Here is a 22,562-nt window from a genome sequence, read left to right as displayed (position 1 = left end):
GAAAATGTCATACACCAAAATTTTTCACTACTATTCTTTTTTCACTAGCAGGTACCTAGCAAATACCAATGCTATAGTTTAGTCAGAAGTGTCTTAAAAAGAAACATAAAGGCCCAAAAAAATAAAAACACAAAAATTGTGCAAGGTCAGATTTAATATATTTCTTTCTTATAAGTCCACAAAGTTCGTCTATAAATACATATATTTACATTTAATAGAAATTTCAAGTGCTTCATATACTTCAGTATAAAATATTTCAAACAACATCAATTTTAAAACTACACAATTCAAACAACAGTTACACAAGAAGTACCGGTATCCCTTCCAGGAATGATTCCAATATAACTTTCAATTATAAAACTATCTTCATATATGAAATGTTATTTTACAAATGTGTGTCTTAAACTAAATTCTGATTGAACAGAGCTTAACAATTAGTGGAAGTGACCAAAATAGAACAGGTTGTACTAAATTATGTACAGCCATCACAATATTCAATCTTTATCTAATACAATCAGGTCCATATTTAACTATAAAACTGACAAGTGTGAGGGTTCAGTACTCTAAACAATTACTCTTTGTTAATATAACAAAGTTTGATAGTCTACAGGTTAATGTGTAAAACAAAGTTTGATAGTCTACAGGTTAATGTGTAAAAAGTGTCCAAACACTGTATATTATAAAGACGAGTCTCCAAAAACCTGTTTTATATAGGTTAAAAATAATGCCATTTAAGGATTAAGAAAATGTATAAACTGCTGTTTAATATAAATAACTGTCATACATGATTGTGTAAACATGGGTACAAAACAAATGTACAAAATTGTGATAGTCAATGATCATAATTTTCATATGGCTTTAAATTCAAAGATCACATAGTCTACAAGTGTCTACTTAATCTTAGTATTCATCACACAATCTGGGTCTTAGTATTCATCACACAATCTGGGTCTTAGTATTCATCACACAATCTGGGTCTTAGTATTCATCACACAATCTGGGTCTTAGTATTCATCACACAATCTGGGTCTTAGTATTCATCACACAATCTGGGTCTTAGTATTCATCACACAATCTGGGTCTTAGTATTCATCACACAATCTGGGTCTTAGTATTCATCACACAATCTGGGTCTTAGTATTCATCACACAATCTGGGTCTTAGTATTCATCACACAATATGGGTCTTAGTATTCATCACACAATATGGTGAATGAAGAAAATTGGTGCCAGTCACAAAGTACCTAATAATGTTCACTTGAATCCAGTTTTAACAAGAGCTGTCTTTAGAAAAGTGTGCTTGACTTTTCTCAGTGCTTGATAGTAAAACAAGAGCCTGGATAATGCAGAATTTTCTAAGTTCACTTGGGTCATAGAACAAGCACGTGAAGTTTCAAATCATTCCCTTCAGTTGTTACGGAGATACCAGTTTATATGCAACAATTTAAGTAAGTATTTCTACGTTGAAAAAGGGAATAAATATGCAAATAGCAGAGTTATGGGACTTGTGCCAATCATTTAAGATAATCACCGAGAATAAACATGTTAAGTGTTGACCAATTTCCTTCAGTAGATTTGAAGATACCACAAAATATTAACCAAAGTGTGACGCAGATGCCTAGGTGATTACAATAGTCGAGCTAAAAATATATAAATGTATATATGTCACCATTTAAATTTGCACATCAAGTGTCCAATACATTCTTACTGTATGTTGTGTCATTAATTTTCTTTAAGAAAAAAGTGGTAAATAATGCCCAATATACATAATCTGACAGTATTGTCCAGTAAAACACCTTTTTAAACATAAATAAAACAAAATATTTGAGCATTTTTCTTAAACATGTTTCAAAATCTCATCTATTACTAGAAATGAAAATAACCTAATTCAAAATTTTCTTCAGTATTTAACATTTTCTTGATACAATATTTTGTGCTCAAAGGCAAGAAAATTCTTATCACTTCATTGTTTAAAAACATTTTGAATCTTGAAATAAGTTCTCTGTCCCATCATTTTTAAACTTATTCTTTTTTCAATTCTCAAACTTAACTTGAATAAACTAATTTCATGAATTTCTAAATGAAGAGCCAACCTAAAAATTCTTTTAACATACATGTAGATATTTCATTCTAAATGTGATAACTTTTCAAACTAAAATATTTATTATTTAGAGCTTTTGTTTCAATATCCAGGGAAGTATTATCCTTAACAATAGGTGCTAATAATATTTTCTTTTTTATATTGTGATATTCAAAGCAAGAACATATTTTATATATTGTTAAACATAATTATGTTATTATCACCTTCTTAAATGTCTAGACTCTGAGCAAATATTTTCTGACTCGGATTCATCTGAATCTTTGCCTATAGACACTGGAGTATTGGACCTAGTTCTTAAACGAGTATTTTCTGCCCTATGTTTAAAACTACTAAAACTTTTAACACTACTAGTTGTACTTTCAGGTGTGGATTCACGGCTACTTCTTGTTATTCTTTTTGTTTCACCGTCAAACAATTTCTCTTTCACAGAGATAACTTCACCACTATCATACCTGGATCGCACTTTCCTGCTTTCAGGGGTGACAATTTTTTTTTCTACACTTTTCTCCATATTGGACAAAGAAGGAGAATGTTTGGATTGAGTGTTACTGGATCGTCTAGCTATATGAATGTCTGTAACTTTTAACGCCCCTCCGGTCCATGCAGTCCGTTCAATACTATTGGCCTCATATCTATCCCTGGTTGGTGATAGCTCATTTAGAACTCTAGAAACATTTTTGGCAGTACTTTTTGGAGAATGGGGATCACATGGTGGTGGAGATTTCACAAAGAAGTTATCAATCTTCTTCTGTGAGTGGTCAATTACAACACTTTTGCCTATTCTATTTCTTCTCTTTCCACCTAGTAAGGCATTTTGGACTTTCTGTCTGAGTTTATTGCTAACAATTAACTTGTTATTCTTAAAATAGCCATTTAGTTCTGCTTTAACATGATCTGAAACATTCCTTGCTGAGGGAAACTTCTGTATCAGCTCATCTTTTTCAGATTCTGATAGTTTAACAGAAGAATATCTTCTATCCCGTTTTTCTGCTATAACTTTAGGTTTACTCTCTTTCAGTTCTGACTTTGTTTCTGTTTCTTCTTCATGCTCTTCAAAATTACTGGTTAAAAGAGATGTTTCTTCATGAACGATCTCCGGTAAACTTGATCTAGTTCTTACCTTCCGACATGAAGTCTTTGCACTACTTTCCTCCTTATCATCACTAGTCTGTACTTCCTCAGGTTTAATTTGTTTCACTTTTTTAGGTCTACCACGTTTGTTATGTTTCACTGCCTGAGAATCTTGGATGACTTTATCAGTGTTCGATTCTGCTTCAGATTGCACTATTGTAGAGTTTTCTACAGTTGAGCTTTCCTGAGAAATATTGACCAGAGTTTCATCTCCTGAACAGTCATTTAACTCTATTCCTGAGTTATTCTGATCGCTGCATTCTTTCTCAGAATTACTCTTTGCTGCTTTGGCATGTCTGTCTATACATTTTTCTGTTTTTATTCTTTTACTAGAATTTTCTTCTAATTTCTTATCTTTTGTGGATTTCTCTGCCAGGTCTATATCAGTCTCAACCTTTACACTAGACTCTTGCTTACTAGACAGTCTAGACTTTCTAGATTTTGGGGTTTCAGAGATTGATTTTCTACCCTCTAAAACTTTCTTCTCTGATGGTTCCTCTACTTTTAATTTCACTGTATTTTCAAAAATATCTGATTCAGATGGCTCAGTCTTGATTTCAGAAGGTCTTCTTGCTACAACCTTTGCAGCTTTATTCTCTGGCGGTGTTGTTTTCACCTTCTTTAAAGTTTTGCCATATGGTTCTGGTAAATCTCTGTAATTTTTCACAATTTTTTCTACTTCCCTGGTAGATAGATTCAGTGTCTTATCTGTAAGTACCTCCAGAGCAGCATAAAATACACTTTCTCTCGCAGAATTAAACTGTTTCTTTATCTTTTCTCTGCGACTTATCATGTATGACAAGTTTCGTACCTGTAAGAATAAATCATTTAAGTCAAAATAAGTCAAAAGCATCGCAAAGGTGGGGTATTATTTACTTAAATGAAAGAGTGATCAAAAAATAATCTTTCAATTAAGTTATGTTTAATACCCATTAATGTCCAAAACATGGTTTATATTAATTATACTTATGATACTAATCCATTAAAACTATTAGAAAAGGGTTACTAGGTAATGCTACATGCCATATACCTAGAAATCCCTTGGCTGCAATTTATATTAATCCTGTAGAGGACTACAAACTAATGCTACATCCCAAATATATCTAAGCTTTGGGTCATGCAAATACTGAGATGATCATTATTCACATTCTTTACATGTGGATAAGTATTTTATATGACTCAGTGTGCCCTTGACATTGATCTGACAAAGCCCAAACCTGCATTCTGCACATTGTCTCATTACTACTAACATTTCTCCCAAACAGTTTTAATGCCCTTGCATTGGTTCAGTAGATAAATAAGAAACGTTTTTAAAATTCATACATGAAGATTTCGACTTGATCAGAAGAAGCCAAAACCTACGCTATGCACAAAGTCTCATTATGTAACAATTCTGCCAAGTAGTTTAAATTTTGCTTCACTAGTTCTGAGCAGACACAAAATTGCTAAAAGAGGGACGACCAGGTGCATAACATTATAAGCCAAATTTCTTTCAGATGTACAATACACTGAAAACAGGGAAGTATGTAAAAATATTAAAAGAAATACCCAGGAGGAGATAATATTTGAAGTTTAAATATCAGTAACAAAATGTTACTTTCACTATCTCAAATATAAGTGTGCTGACCCAATTGTCACATGAAATTTTCCACAAAATAAAACAATATTTCTTATTATTATTAGTGATTCTTAGTTTAGTAATGTGATCGTCCTTTTGAGTCTATTGGGCTCAATAAGTTTGGAACATCATCCAAGATACCTGGGGACAGGTATAGCAGCATTAGTCTGCAAATCTTTATACAACAATAAACAACACAAAGAAGGATAAAGATCTCCAGCCTAACCTTCATAGAAATTTCAGTGCTTTCCTTAAGACTAAAACTAGTGAACCCCAAGTTTTTTCATTCTGACTATCTCCATATTGGCATCACATAGTGTCTGTTCTATTTATAACGAACAAAGATAACAGATGTAAGTAAATACCCTCTCTAGATCCTGCCTGAGATGTACAAACATCTTCATCCTTGCTAATAGACTGTCTTCCTGTTGTTTCTCTAGTAAATCTGCCTCCTCAGTCTTCGGAGTTAATAATGGACGGTTAAACATGGACTGTGTAATATAAAATAATCATATGGCATTAAATAATATATATTACAACACAGGCAATTATATAAAAGGAGAGTAAAAGTGTTTTGGTTGGCATTATCATTTTGTATGTGATTAATAGAATCATTAAACATTTTATTATTATATAATTGCAAGGAGTTATCATGGTACTTGCTCTATACTTTTACATATAGCTGTTCTAAATATTATTCAACTGATATCATCTGATAAGTAAATATCATCATACATTCAATATCTTTTCTAACTTTCAAACAATTTGAATAAATATTTATCAAACAACATGATAATATCATCATACCCTTCTTTTAAGTTTCCAGTAGACAAATATATGGTCAACAACCTCTTCTGGTAACTCTAAATGACTAGCTATCTCTGGTACCTTCACCAAGCCATAAAACTCTTCCTCCAACTTGTGCAATCTATAAATTTCAACCATATAAATGTGTCATTCATGTGACATGAATTATAACATTTTGGAATATGTCATGTATACAACTCTTGTTACTGAATTATATTGTGTAATAACAAATTATGAATTAAGAATATGTTTGGTATAAATTGTTTGTTTGTTTGTTTGTTTTGGGTTTTACGTCACATCGACACAGTATAGGTCATATCGCGACGTTCCAGCTTTACTGGTGGAGGAAGAATATGTTTGGTATAAATTGTATTTTAATCAAAGCAATTATCAAACATAACTCTTTGCATAAACAAAATCAGTTTAACTTTAAAATAAAACAACTTGTAAAGTAGAAACCTTTCAGCCCTGATAGTAGCCTTTTCTTCCTCGGACATTTGACATTCTTTTATAGGTGTACCATTGACAGATTTCCTGGGAGAGTCAGTCTCTGACTCAGAACTATTTCTGTCTCTCTTTCTACTGTGCTTGGGGCAAAATGCCTGAAACAGTAACAATATTATCAACTCTTCACTTGAATAAAAGAAATGATATCCGGTTTAGACAAAAACATATTGAATTTTAACAAATCAGTTACTGATAAATTGCAGTTCAGTACTTATTCAACAGCTTCAATAATGTACAGACCCTGACCCATTCCAAAGTGTGAGAAGAAAACAAAATACCCCACCATCCACAAAACAAAAAAACAAACAACAAAGCTCCACTGTGATTTGATCAATCACAATAAAATACTTTCACTTAATAATAGAGAGGAAATTAAAGAAGCACCAGAAACAAACAAAAAATATGGACAAACCTTTAACTTGACATCTTCAGTATTTTTATCTTCTATTAGCACTGTTTTCATCTCTAGCTTTTCACTGATGGCACAGGTAACATGAAATGCTGTTTTACAAGCCTTCACAGAACACTGTATACAAGCTCCACACCTCTCCTTACATATACAACATATAAGAGACCACCGACTTGCCTGAAACACAAATATGTTTATCTGTACATTAATCAGGACTAAACCAAACATACAACAAATATCTTCTAGAATTATAAAGAAACATGATCATTTATCATGTAAATATAAATTAATTTTCTCCATTAAATACGCTCGAATCATGAGCGGCTTATATGATTTAATGGATAGAATCCGAGGAGGGCATCAATCCATATTCTATAGGGGAAAAACATGGTACCATATATGTAAATGCCGGACTATTTTCCTTTGTTAGTTCCCATCTTAGATATACATCACATATTCTTTGTAAATGGGAACCAACTAATTGTGTGCAGTCCTCAGTGATATACAACATGAGGTGAATGCTACTTACAGGGATCATGGAAATTTTTGTGATAGGTTCCATCTTTTCTACACAGGTCCTATAGTAACCTCTGGTATCCATATAGCACAGCTTACATGGGACCACTTTGTACCACTCCTAAAACAAACACAATTTCTTACTTAATGTACAATAACTTTTCTGATAACCAAAAAATATTGCTTAATTTTTGTTGTTATAATACTAAGTGTTTTTTTTTCCAGACACAAACATACAAAGGTTTAACTGAACAAAATTAAAAATATGAAACACACCTTAAAATAACTGAACAAAGGTACAATATATGACATGAACATTAAAATAACTAACACATCATGAAGCAATGCCTATCAAAACTGATTAGTCAGATAATAAACTAGTAAATGTACTTTGAAAAATAAGCATACCTTGTACTTTTCATGGCACCACCAACTTTAGGACAGAGTATACAAGCTGGTTTTATTCCTAGAGCACATGTTCTACATAACCAGCTACCTTCAGGTACTGTTTGAATACCATAACATGCCTAAATATAAACAACCATAAATATAGCTATTCAAATACAAAAAAAAAACCCAACAAGAACTTGTTGACAGATTATTACTAAAATATCATTTAACATTCTTTTCAAGACAATCATATCCCATGTAAATGCAGGAGATACTGGGATTTCTAAACACCAGCTTACTTGAAGGTGAAAAAAACACAACAGATAACAAACCCTACTGAATTGTTAAAAACCCACTAATGCTGGGTAATATTACAATAACTCTGAAATTGCTCTTGTCTTCTTAATACTGTTTTCATATCCCAATTTTTGACACATATTTTATCATTTGATAGGGCAATTTTTATTGCGGTATCAATATTTAAGAAAATATCAATATGGTGGCTCGAATTATACTCATAAGGGATCCAAAATCTTTAAATAAAATACATTTTCCTATCTGATGTATTGTATACTACGTAAATATATTACCTGATGTACACATATATCACAGCCATCACAGAACACCATCTCATTTGTATCCTCACTATCAGGCTGAAATATACAGGTTTATATCTCACTTGAGAAACATCATTACTGTACGAGGTAATAAGATGGGAAATAAACTGAGCAATATCATTTTAAATTATACCTTAAATAATTATGTTCCTTCTTTATTCATGTAAGTGTCATAATAACATAATATCTACAATGACATCCACTGTCAGACAAAAAAGTATGGTGACTGCCTGAGCAGGCTCTATTATGTTTTTGTCACACAACTCATATTGAGCAGCATGTAACCCTTGTAATAAATGTGGACTGACAACAATTTTTGAAAATTTTAGTGAATTTAAAAATATGATTTCCAACTTTTACTATTATGTTCTAATAAAGTGCTGTATATTAGAAGAAATAGCCCACAACACTTTGGAAATCACAGCATTCACATGACCTTCGAAATATATGTTGTTATATATGTTTAACATGTGTTTAATCATCAATAAATAAATATCTACAATTCCTCTTCCATTTCTTAAAACAAAATGATTTGTTTAATTTTTACACAATATAACCAGTAATCTTAAATTCAAAAGCATGAAGCCTTAAGATATGTCACTTGTTAAGCATCATACATGAACATTTTCATGCCTTTATCTATTTATGACAAATATTCTGCTGTTCATTTTGCTTGCTTGGTTTTTATGCCGATTTTAAAACATTTTTATTTTGTCATCTCTAAGTGGTCAGTTCTCTTAATCAATTTTCATGGAAATCTAACCAGTAAACCCACTTTCTCCTCAAGTGACCCACATGATTTTTGAATCAACAGTTAGAGACAAATGACCATTAGACTCAATGTCTGAGATTAATTGTCACAGATAATCTATAGAACAGTTTTATTACTCATTTTACGTATCCCATAAATACATTTTAATAATATTGTAAATGTTTGGCAATTATCTGAAGATAAATAGCATTTAAAGATTATTAAGATCTTATCTAATCAAGAAAATTACAATACTTAAAATAGTAACAATTTATTTTTCTTATCTAATCATCCTTATATGTTAACAAGAAAATTACAATAATACTTCAAAGGCTAAGCGTTTTACTTACAGACTGACATATTTCACAAACTATGTCTTCATCATACTCTATACCAAGGCCCTCCTCGGTTTTCTTTTTAGTCTCCATGTTTTCATGACACTGAGCTTCAAGAGCCTCAATCACTCTCTCCATGGTCCACTCCACAATCTGTATCTCTCCTGTTGAGGAAAGGAACAGCCAGTTGTAAAGCAGAATATTTGTTTGTTTGTTTGTTTGTTTTATTTTACGCCTTTTTCAACAGTATTTCAGTCATATAGGCGGGTAGTTTCCTAACCATCGTTCCTGGAGAGTTACACCAGTACTAGACTACCTTCCTCCGCGCTAAACTACCAAAGCATCTCCCAGGGATCGAACCCACGCCAGAGAGGTAACTGGATTAGAAGTCATCGACTCTAACCCCTCGACCACAAAGCAGAATATACTAACCAATTTCCCCCCAATTTTATAACATACATAATGTATGTTCTATTTCTAACTTCTAATTCTATCAAGTATTCTATGCTATACTGTATACTATTTAAAGGAACCTTCACTGAAAGCTCTTTACTGTTAATTTGTGACATATGGTAATCATTCAATATATTTAAATATCTGTTTATTTATTTATTTTGGTTGGGTTTTAGGTCGCACAAACACAGTATATGTCACATGACCACTTTCCAGCTTTACTGGTGGAAGAAGACCTCAGGTGCTCTTTTGTGCATTATTTCATGCAAGAACAGGCACCAACTTTTTGTAAGCTAGCTGGATAACTTCCTCTAATGAAATAATTTAAAGTCCCCGTCTGGATTCAAACCAATAGCGGTGAGGGGCAAGAAGTTTTAAGTCAATGGCCTTAACAGCTCGACCACTGACGCTCTTTATATATCTGTAGTGGTAAGTAATAATATTTAACTACAATAACAACATACCAACTTCTTCCCTCTGTACATTAAGCTGTTTAAGCCAAGACACATCTAGATCATCTAGGTCATATCTTACAACCTGCTCGGACAACTGTGACATACCAGTTAACTCGTGCTGGCCTAGCTGGTATGTTTCATCTTTCTGAGCATGCAGGAACTTCTTAGGTCTGAAACATTGTTAACTTATAAAACACTTATAAAATGGAAGTCAAAATACTAGTTACTACTTTGTTTATATATTGCTACCATAGATCTGCCGAGAAGGCGATTTTGTGCCATTGGCACTAAAACATAAACATGGCAGAGGAAAATTGGCAGCAAAGGGCCACATGTGCTTAAGACTGTGTCGAACTTGTGTATCGGCACAAAAACAAAATCTCTTTTAATGATAACATGTGTCGAATCAGCGATACGAAAAAACAATAAATTATCAATATAACATTATATTACAATATTATATTGGCATCAATATTACACTTTATTGACAAAAGCAATATGATAATGTTGACACCTTCTCTATATAAATTTGCTATTGATAAGCCCATAAATGCTTTGAATGTCATGAAATGAAACTTGCAGCAAATGCTTTTCTAAAAATTACAGTTGTCACTTAAAACATTCATGATATTTAAATGTTCTTTGAGCATTGCATATTCCTAAATTGAAACAAAATTCAAGATAAGTGTATCAGCCAATTTAAAAATAAATAAATTCAATAAACTCACATTTTAAAATCTCCAGTTGCAACAGGTTTTTCTGTCACCTCCCTGAGAACAAATTAACATGCAATAAATTTTCTTCATTACATATATATTAAATACAGTCTGTACCGCTGTTTAGTATGAAAAACTTCAACAATCATACTCTTTTAAAATCATTTGTGAATTTATAATCGAAAATAATTGAAAACTGACTCGATATTATAAACAAGTGCAATTTAAGTATAGTTACTAGAACTTCTATAAGTCAAAGTTGAAGGGACTTGCATGAAGACTTCCTCACATATGGACTTCGACTCATGAATATCAATTTAATGACAAATTTTTGAGTTGTCAACGTTTTCAAGCAAGTTACAAAAAGCGTAACAAAAGGAAAGGGCAGTAACTCAATCAAATTATAGTAAATATGAGCTGTGTCATGACAAAATCAACATAATGCGTTTGTGAAAACAGCATGGATCCAGACCAGCCTGCGCATCCGCGCAGTCTGACAGGGCTCTAGTATGGTAAAATTTGGGGCCCATTCCCCCACCAAAAGTGTTTTTTTCCCCTAAAACCGGAAAAATCCCCGTTGAAATTAATATTTAACAGGCATAGAAAACGCCGATCGGCGAATATATATTCCGCGAATGGCAACTGGAAATTAGTACGTATTCTGCGAACGGCAATTGGAAATTAGTACATATATAAATAAAACGTTCCGGACAGTTTTTAGCATTCCAACATGTCGCACTATTTCAAGTCTTACCGAAAAAAAAAAATTCCCCCTTGAATGGAAAAATATTTGAAAATCATGCAAAATTCCCCCCCTGCATGGACCCTGGCCCCGGTCTCAAAATGCTAACGAGAGCCCTGTCTGATCAGGATCCATGCTGTTAGCTTACAAACCATATAACAAGTAGAGCTGTTAGCTTACAAACCATATAACAAGTAGAGAAACTGATAGCGAACAGCATGGATCTTTATCAGACTGCGCGGATGAGCAGGCTGGTGTGGTTTGTGCTGGTCGGCAAACACACTATGTTGGTTTTGTTGTGACGTGGCTCATATATCCTGCATGATTATCATGCGGCAACTGATCAGGAAATTTCTCAAACAAAACTTATTCATACTGTTTATTTTCAAATACAACTAAAGCAATATATGATAACAGTTTGAACATACTAATCACAAATTTGAACGCACACAAATGCGGTTAGAACACACCACTGTGTAATTTACACCTATCATACAAAAAGATCCTACATCATCCTTGAGGCCAGGAAAATGTTTTGAGATCAAAAGTGTCAAATGTACTGATGGACTTAATCATATTTATGGTAAAATGTCCTTGATTCATTCTTTACAGATCTCATACACTTTTGACACACCAATTAAAGAATAAAGGGGGGGGGGGGGGGGGGGGGGGATTTCAGTTTGACAAAATTTATAGAAGTTCTACGTATCTGAATTAAACATTGTACAAAGCAATTAAACTTTATAACCAAGACTAAATTTACAATGATTATTGGGAACCGATGCTTGTACCTGAGATCTACAGAACGAATAACAATTTCATTGACTGGTACTTGAACTCCGCGCTCCCATTCCTGTCTCCAAGTATCTGCTATCAAAAAGTAATCTTCCTGAGCAAGTGGTTCCGAGTCTGGCAACTTCATAGCACTGATTAAATCTTTACGGAACAGCTGATATAGAAACAAGAGCGATCAGTAATCACATGTGTCGCCTCATAATGGCCAATTTCATGTTAGGACAAATTTTGTGACAGACGGACAGACAGACGGACAGTGCACAACTAGACTTGGTACTGATCAATCATGTAAAGTTTGGATAAAATTGCACCAGTAGCTTATGAGTAGTAGTCCGGACAAGCTTTTGCGTTTTTGGCAACACACAGAAAAAAACACCTTTTTATCAAAGGGCCGTAACTCAGCCAAAAATCATTCAACCGGAAAACCCGTGCAATATGCGCAAGGACTTGAGCTACAGATCAATCCTGTAAAGTTTTATTGAAATTGCATAAGTGGTATAAGAGAACTAGTCCGGACAAACTTTAAAAATAAAAACTATTAAAGGGCCATAACTCTGACAAAAATCATTGAACCGGAAAATGCTGACAATATGCACAACTAGACTTGATACTGATCATTCCTGTAAAGTTTGGATGAAATTGCACCAGTAGTTTATGAGGGGTAGTCCGGACAAGTTTTGTGACGGACGGACAGACGGACGGACAGACAGACGGACGACGGAGAAGTGATCCCTATATGTCGCCACTACTCCGTAGAGGCGACACAAAAATGATGCAGTTAATGTAAGATAAGGGATACATTAGAAAAAACTTGAATATTCATCGTTTAAAAAATAAAGATATACTAGTAAAATATCATTCTTTGCAAACATTTTCTTCAGAAATCTAGATTTCTGAACAGTGTTATGTCAAAAAACATTCAAGAATATTGTTAAACAAAAAAAATAGAAAGTGAGAACAGTCTTTTTTTTTAATATTACGGATTACATCAGGAATTTTTTTTTTTTAACAACATTGCAACAATGATAAAATGTCTTACCTCTGCTGGTTTATGTGAGGACCCTCCACCACCACTATAGTGTGGTGTTTTCTTGCTTGAACATGCTGCAAAATAAAGATATAATAATATTAGAATCAGCAAACAAATAAAACTTCCACATTCTTCAATTCAGTTTGTACTTTCTTTTCATTTTAAATTATTGCAAGTGCTAAATCATCACTTAATACCTACAACTAGACAGCGAAAATAAAGTAGATAAAATTAATAATAATGCACAAAAAAACTTCCACCAAATACCTGGACAGAGATCTGCCAAGAATGCCCTGGCCCCGTGTTCACAAAGAAAAGATCAGGATCAGGATCAGATGATCCTGATTTTATTTTCATTGTTTTATACAACTAAAATTGATGGTATTATGCTAGAAGTAAATGGTACATATTCGGAATATAAATAATTGCTTACTTGCAAAGAAACCAACCTATTTTGGGGAAAAATCAACAAATAACAAAACAAATACAAAAATAATCGGATCAAAATAAGGATCAATTTCAGGATCAAGATCAAAATTTGGATCAACTGTAAAATGCCCATATCTTGTAAAAATAACAATAAATTCATTCTAAAATTTCATAAGCATGCTATCTCAAGTCCAGTTTTATTAAGTTAATACTGAATATTTAATCTATAAGGATAAACAATGAAGAATATATGAGTTTTTTTTAAATTGATCCTAATCTTGATCCTGATCCTTAAATCTTTGTGAACACGGGGCCTGGGCCCACTTGGTCTGAAAATGATGGGCCATTTTTACCAAAGTATGGGCCTTGGGAAAATAAACTGAAACTGTTCTATTTAATTAAACGCCTATTTCTATATACATATTCAATGGCGTTGTACAAAAGGATAATAAAAGTATGTACATATAGATAAAAAAAAACAACACATATGCATGGCAAATGAACCACAAAAAATATGTTAAAGATATCAGCCGTGTAAAATATAAAGTATTAAAAACTTTAAAAAAAGAAAGAATAGTTATAAAAAATAACAATAAAAAAAAATTTAAAAGAAAATAAAAATTAATGGTTATTTCAGTAAAATTTCAAACACAATTCCACATCTCTATCAGTTTACAGCCCAATCACAATCTTAAAACAATGCGTAAAAATCTCTGAAATACTAGGTTTTGACATTTTTCTTGAACATGTCCAAAGTCGAAGACTGTCTTATATACAGAGGCAATTTATTCCAGAGAGTTGGACCAACGGTACTAAAACTTCTGTCGTTAAATGTTTTCCTTTTGTTAAAGGGGACAGCAAAACAATAATCCATATTATCAACAGATCTGAGATTTGGTCTTTTTATGACAGGCTTGTGTAACAGTTCTGTTAGATAAACCGGAGCATTGCCCATAAAACAGTTATACATTGTACATAGTATTTTAAAATTGATCCTAGCTTTAATTGGTAACCAATGCAGTTCCAACAAAGAGTCTTTGGAACTATCATATTTTCCGCGTTGCAAAACAAGTTTAGCGCACATATTCTGGATACGCTGTAATTTCTGTAACTCACTTTCTGAAATGCCAAACAATATAGCGTTGCAATAATCCAAATGTGAGATTACAAGCGACAATACTAGGATTTTTGTTGCGTCCTGAGTCAGATATTTGCGAATGCTCTTTATTCTCAAATAATTTAACATAGCAGTTCTACACTTGGTCTTAACATGTGTTGAGAATCTTAGGCCCTCGTCTAAGTAGGCACCTAAGTATCTTATGACACTGACATTTTGAATTTTATCACCGGCGATATCAATTTCTTTAATTGAACATTTACCAAGTTGGGCTTTACTACAAAACATAATGAATTCTGTCTTAGTGGTGTTCATTTTGAGTTTATTGGCATTCATCCAGTCACTGATGATTACAGCACTGTCTTCAAGTTGCTTTATAGCGTTAAGTTCATTGGTCACTGAAGTTGGTCGAAAGCGTTGACTACCCTGTCAAATATTCTGATGACGAAATAGACATCTTTTTTACACTAAATCAGCCAAAGCTTGCATGAACTTGAGTGACCTTAGGGGTCATCAAGTTTTACACCTGTCAGATTATACTGTAACTTACAGCATTTCTTAAAATAGCAACACTTTTGTTTCACGTTTGTTTTATTTGATTAAATTTACGTAGTAGAAATGAGTATCTGTGTGGGAAAAGGATTATATAAGCTAGGGGAATGGATAAACTCAAGAATATGCGTAATTACAGGGGAATGGGTAACATGTTGCTGTTAGTACCAGTTTTGACTGGATGACTAAAGTACCCAAACGGACAGTTTTGTTTTTTCCTATAAGTCTGGCACAGATTTTAGATGTGCCCATGGCCCTTTGCTGCCGATTTTCCTGCGCCATTCTCATTTTTTTAGCGCCAATGGCGCAAAATCGCGTATTCAACAGATCTCTGTCTGGACATAGATACCACTGACTGCTGGAAAGTATTCAATAGATGTAAACATAATTCAGTTTTGATTTTTCATACCTTTCCCCTTACTTAGTGGAGTTTCCTTCTCTTTTTCTTCTTCTTCCTCTTCATCATTTAGACGGCGACGTTTAGATCTTCTTTCTATAATATTTAACACACTTTTTTCAGATCATCAAATTTAGAAAAGAGCATAGAGGATATTGAATGAGTGTAGGTTCTGTACTGAATTTACCAAGATGACATTATACAGTCATAATGCTTGCCTCTGGCCAACATGCTATTTTATCCAACAAGTTCAATAAATTTAGTAATGATGGTATATTAACATTTATATAATATGTCCAGGGCACGCGTTTTTGGGGCCGAATATGGGTACCATTTCCCTCTCAAAATCATATGTATTTTTCCCCTATCTCAGAAAAAAATCCCCTCCAAATTCTAAAATAAATCAACTTAAATTAATTTGTTTGATTTGTTAGTCTAAAGTAAAAAAATATACTAGTTGAGCTATTGATTTCAATGGTAGGAAAATTACAATAAACTATTGGTAGGAAATGTGATAAAAAATACACTAAATACATAGCATAAAATATCGAATTTTGCCTTAAGACGACGCAAAATTCCCCTTCCTTAGGGTATGGTTACCTGTCCCCAAAAGGTGTATAGTGCCATGTTATGTATTTGTCTTATCACATTACCAAAATTGTTTAGTTTACATATTTTTTCATTGAAATGCTTTTATTATAACATTTATTATAAAATTCTTTTCCTGTAACACTGACATTTAGCATGACTTAATGGTATGTTTGTACTGTTTGTACAACTGTGCCAATCATTTTTAGAACTGCAAAAACTGTGACCTGCACTTTTGACCCCAAAATTTCAAGGTATCATTTATACGTACCTGGACTTTCTTCGTTACTTCTTTTACTTTTGTTTGGCGGCATATTGATATCAACTTATCAAGTCTGTAAAATAATAAGATCATATTTAAATAACTATTTTCACTTTAGCAATTATGGAAACCATATTCTTGGCATTGTAAAATTCATTATGATTGAGATATTGTGAGTTAGAATTTTTGCCCAGTATAAACAGTATAATCTAGATTAGAACTTGATGGAAAATTTGGACTTTTTAAATTTATGTGGAACCTAAATTTCAGTAACATATGGGAAGTAAGAACAGAATTCCCGAAACACGTCGGTCCGACATACATGTCCGATAAATTTTGATTAGGTCAATTCCCGAAACACGTCGGTCCGACATACATGTCCGATAAATTTTGATTAGGTCAGACGATTTTTAATTCCGGATTGGTACGACTGTCCGGCTTTTATCCAAGTCCCATGTATACAACATCTACGTCAGAGGAGCGCGCAGAACAGCAGTAAAAGGATGAAAAAATAGACCCCGAGACAAAATTTTATGAAAAATGGAAAGCATGTATACAAAATCTAGGTCAGAGGAGCGTGCAGAACAGCAGTAAAAGGATGACAAAATAGACCTGAGACAAAATTTTATGAAAAATGGAAGCAGGACCATGAATCGTTGGGGTATGACAGGGAGGAGATGAAAATGCGCTGTACAGTCTAGAAATACAAACACAAGTTTTCCTTGGATTTTATTAACTTTATTTGGTCTGACAGATTTCGTTTCGGTCCAACAGATTTTCATGGTTTGTCAGACCGAATGTCTGAAACTTATTTTTAACTTTCGGGAAGTCTGTAAGAATCTTGTATAACTTCAGATCTTTCAGTTAACTGCATGATGTTACAGGAAACTTAAATTTGGAAGGCCTCTGTTACACAAGGTTGGGCCCTTAATCCAATTTGAGGAAAGTGGGTTGTTACCCTCAGCAGGGGGATTAGGTGGCACAAAGGTGACGTGTGTGTTTTTATTTATTTTGTGCAAACAAGATACTATGTCCTGGCCACGAGTTACAAAGTCTTGGCCATAAGATAGCTAAGCTGTGGCCATGAGTTACTAAGTCGTGGCCATGAGTTACTAAATCTTCAGTAAGAGATATTATTCGATAAAGTCAAAACTAAAAATATGATAACTTATAAAAAATATTGGGGGGAGAACTGTCTACATATTTCAAATTTGGGAGAGAACCGTCAGGGGATGAAACGGTTTGGGAGAGAACTGTCAGGGCAAGGAACTGGTAAGGGAGAGAATAGTCTGTCTTCTTATAACCATACTATGGCTAATTGTTGTGGCGAATCATTATTTCACTGCGGCAAATTGTCATGAAGCGAATCTTTATAGCGAGCTGGCCCGAAGGGTCTGCTCGCTAAGCGAGCTTTATGGTAACGCAAGTACCTGCTAGTGATGGTTTTGAAAACTTTTGTCCCAAGAACAGAATTGACACATCGCAACTTTTCGAATTACAAGATAACGATAAAAGCTGAGGTATTCTGATTGAAAACGGAAGCTAAACTGGTGGCGAATCATTACTAGTTTAAAATAACATAACATTTTCGACTTCTGAAGTGTTCATGGCATGGTCTTAAGGGCTTACAGACAACTCACCCCCCAGACGATTCACCCTAAGCCATTTTTTCCAGACAACTCACCCCCCAGACAGTTCACCCCACATTATTGGATTTTTGACACAGACAATTCACCCCCCATTTTCTTAACTTTAATTTTGATGAAATTTATCTTAAAATTAGAAGATGCAATAAACAAATTTGTTGTGTTTCTTTACTAAATTGATATTTATAAATTAGTCATATTTAAATTAATTATAATAATTTTTTACTTAAAAAATAATATTTGTTACTATGTGATTATATTTTTACATTTTATTTACATACAAACTATAAAAATTACAAATTCACCATAAATTTGTCTTAATTTGTTTAAGTGCTAGTGATGCTATTATAAGACGACATATCAAAGATATTAACATGTGATAATCATTTGCTCTTTAATCCCTTTCATTTTGAAAGGAATTAATTAATGATTATCAATAGGCCTTAATCCCTTTCACACTTCCTTTGATCGTAATTATCTCTAATTAGGTGTTAAGTGACTATTATCTAGATAGATGGATAGATATGGTAATTATCTTAAATCTTTGAAATATACAGACTTTTTTAATCCTTTCTACCCATAAACATGATTATCATTTATGAGGGGTGAATTGTCTTATCTATTTTGAGGGGTGAACTGTCTTGAGGGGTGAGTTGTCTTGCTTTTTTGAGGGGTGAATCGTCTGGGGGGTGAGTTGTCTTGTTACCGTCTTAAGTGTCACATTCATGGTCCGAAAAATTATGTCCAAAAATCAGGTCAGAAGTAGATTCTATCCCAAAATCGGAGTTCGAAATGTTTGATCGGAAATGTTCAATTACCACCTACAACTGTATAATTCTAGCCTTAATATCCAGATAATAGATCAGTCAATCATGTCAACGGTAGAATAATTAGAACTATGTTTACGTTTTTTCGATAAACAAACTTTATCTACAGATGTTTAAAAGCAATTTCGGCTTTTAAAACAAGAACTATTTACGCCTATGACAAGCATCATGGCCTTGATACTGAAAATTCGTACACACCTTAAATTCAACGGTTAAACATAAGTAAAAGAGCCATTAAATAAATTTATCTTTCTTGGCGCCATACAAATGGCGAAAAATGGCGACATTGACTTCTCGCGTTATTTGAGTACGAGATTTGGTCTTAGCTATATTCTGTTTTCTTTCGCCGTTCTTAACTACAATAGGTTTCAAGCTACTAAAAGTACACTTCCATGGAGACGGCCCACTTAATTTTCGCATTAGTCATAATTTAAATTCTTGACACAGCACAATCATGAATTTGATGACTATAACTTGAAACAACAATACTATATAAATAAATTTAGAGCACAAAAAATAATACACGAGCCCTTGGACCTTTTCTGCAGCTTTTAATTTGTTAAACTAAAATAATCAAAAGAACAACTGTGGTGCATTCTTGTGCATACCCATAGGGTGTGACCTCCCCAGAGTGGAACTAGACCTAACCCGTTAAAGTCAAGATAATAGTTCTTGAACATTTTAAGCCCCCCCCTCAATTAAAGTCTTTATCTGGTAATTTGATAGGCGGTTCATTTAATTTTTACATAAGTTTGATCCAATTTTCATTTTAAAATTAAAAAAAAAAAAAAAAAAAACAACAACAAAAAAAAAAAAAAAAAACCAGAGACTTCCTTTCACATCTACATCAATGATTACTCTGTACAAGTTGGTATAATGAGACAGGCAACTGGAGATTAGCGTCGCTTTGATATTATCTTTTCGTCCAATCATATAGAGGCACAAACTTGCCATTTGTCACGTTGAAAGTAACTTTTATAATGTGTGTTTTTTGGTTTGTAGTAAACGGCGTAATAAGAGGTATATAAGCCATCTGGCATAAGATTTAATCAGTCCTTAAGTATGTTCATGCTATTTATATGATATGTATAAAATTTACTAATTTTGATTTAATTATAAGTTTTCATTCAATAAACGCCATAAGCATGCATAGTTCAATTTCAGAAATCATATATAGGTAAACATTGGATCACATAACTCATGTATTAAATACACAAAAAGCATGTATATATAAATTACCAGTGTATGATAATTTATATGTAATTATCAAATGCATTCCGAAATGCTTTGTCATTCTGTGTGTACAATAATCATTCAATGATAATATTTTCCATAAAGCATATCCTAGCAAGAGATTTACATATCGCCTCCTTAGTATTATAATCTTCAAGACTGGTCATTACCAGCTTGTATAATTAATCCTTTCCCGAGATTCAGTGAGTCTCAGGCAAAGGCATTATCAATATAATATTTAACAAAATGTAAAAATATTGCTTGGATTATAACATTATACATCAATGTTAAATTTAATTTCAAATAATTTTAGGTATGTGATCCTTCCGTCAACCAAATACAGAATGACAAAAACTGTCAAGATGAAAAGAAAGAAAATATTTAACCGCCAATTATAGCAGCGACCAATGAAAAGTTTAGACGAATGAAAAGATGTTTGTAAAGGTTTACTCATTTTCAACCTGATAATTAAATTATTTTTGGATCAAAATAAACAAAACAAAAAAAAAACAGCAAAAAAAAAACAAAAAAAAAAAACAAAAACAAAAAAAAAAACAAAAAAAAACAAAAAAAAAAACAACAACAAAACATGCCATTAAACTATTATTTAAACACTTTGATTATCTATCGATTGGCTGTCAATTGAACATCAACACAAAACCGTTTGTCTAGTTGGAAGTTGCATGTCCTGTTATATTGTGTCCCAGGTATAATGTATACTTTTATTACTGTTATATTTTATTTTAAAAATAGTGATATTTCATTGCATGAAAAGAATATTAGAAAAATAATGTAAAGATAAACAGGGAAAGTTTACACATTCATGCAGTGGAGATACCGCCAACAAAATTCAGAAACACAGGACCATCGGCCAGGAGCCTAGCAGAGCACCGAACAAAATCTGGAAAGGGTACTAGGGCAAAACAAGATGGATAATTTTAAAAATCTAGGAGAAAGAGGATACTTACCTTTGACGACAAATAACAGGTAGAACAAGGCAAACAGTTTAAGCTTAAGGAATACAGTGGGGCAACACCTTGGAATGGTCTTCAGCAAAAACACTACTGGGGTCACTGGGGTGTTTAAACAGGTTAATGTTGCAACACACCTCACTGTTAGTCCCAACATGTACCTGTTTTACAAAACAGGTAAATAAAATGACTTACCGCCTGTCCAAAGTCTAAGAGTTGTTATTGTCCATTAATTAAACACTAATTATCATGAACTCCAGGTACGCATAAAAAGAAACCCTAACGACCACCACTTATTCAATGTCATAAAGGAAAACAAAGCAAAAAGAAAAAGTGTGTCCGACGGCGCAAACAGAAGACGGAAATTAAGAAATTACTGGATTTACAGAACTGCCCATCATAGAAAGCTGAAAGGAGTGTGATCCCTCGGAAGTATTAATCACAATACAATACCATGAAAATTGCCGATTCAGTTTGATAGAGTCTGTTCACGAGGAGTAATGAACAAGTACAACATCCTTCAGGCTCCTAGCTCCGGCTTGAGGGGTACTCAATTTTCAACACTGCTAAAATCAATGATCCCGAAGGACCAGAAAAATAGAACAACATTGAAATGAAGAATGGGACAACTTTTTACAGCTGCCACAAGGCACTTGACACTGTTGTTGTGAAGCCTTTGTAACGGCATAATCTTGAATTTCCTATTACCATGGAAACGAGGGGACATATCAAAATGGCCAAAAAATCACTATTTTGCCTTGATTTTTCCATCAAAAATTGATTTCAAAGCGCTGCAACTTCTCAATGGATTGAGCTAAAGTCAAAGGCTTTTCAGCGTTGGCTACATGTTACCTTAAGATCTACCCTGATGTATCTATTTTATAGCGGATGGCGCCGAAAAAGTGATATTTTTTTAACACTATTTCTCAAACGAAAACAAGTATTTGGGTTCTAAATAGGCCATATTTTCACTATTAGAGGCCTCACAAGGAGGGGGGAGGGGGAGGGGTGAAAAGGCACGAAAAGACGTCTTTATTAAGTACTGGGATTTAATTAACAGAAAATGATGAAAAATATTGGAAGTACCTAAACTCGAGTCTCGCCATGTTAAAACATGGCTCTACACATACCTTTGAAGAAAAATTATTGTTTGCGGCATTTTTTAAAT

The 22,562-nt window shown here is 33.3% G+C and overlaps 1 protein-coding gene across 1 annotated transcript; it reads right to left on the bottom strand.

Moving 5' to 3' along the window:
- Window positions 1-1,828: 1,828 nt before the first annotated feature.
- On the bottom strand, window positions 1,829-19,527 carry LOC132724115 (protein Jade-3-like). The gene is given in 17 exon segments (XM_060708930.1): window positions 1,829-4,042; window positions 5,215-5,340; window positions 5,657-5,777; window positions 6,116-6,258; window positions 6,576-6,749; window positions 7,102-7,146; window positions 7,149-7,209; window positions 7,497-7,615; window positions 8,069-8,131; window positions 9,197-9,345; window positions 10,099-10,259; window positions 10,818-10,859; window positions 12,339-12,496; window positions 13,382-13,446; window positions 15,880-15,963; window positions 16,727-16,790; window positions 19,389-19,527. Coding segments are annotated over 16 exon segments (3,297 nt in total). The 5' UTR covers window positions 16,770-16,790; window positions 19,389-19,527; the 3' UTR covers window positions 1,829-2,299.
- Between the last annotated feature and the right edge of the window lie 3,035 nt (window positions 19,528-22,562).

This window comes from Ruditapes philippinarum, unplaced genomic scaffold (genome assembly GCF_026571515.1).
Source record: "Ruditapes philippinarum isolate M1 unplaced genomic scaffold, ASM2657151v2 ctg2324_1_1_1_1, whole genome shotgun sequence".
NCBI lineage: Eukaryota > Metazoa > Mollusca > Bivalvia > Venerida > Veneridae > Ruditapes > Ruditapes philippinarum.
The sequence above is the reverse complement of the archived record's forward strand: the minus strand, read 5'-3'. Positions and strand labels throughout refer to the sequence as shown.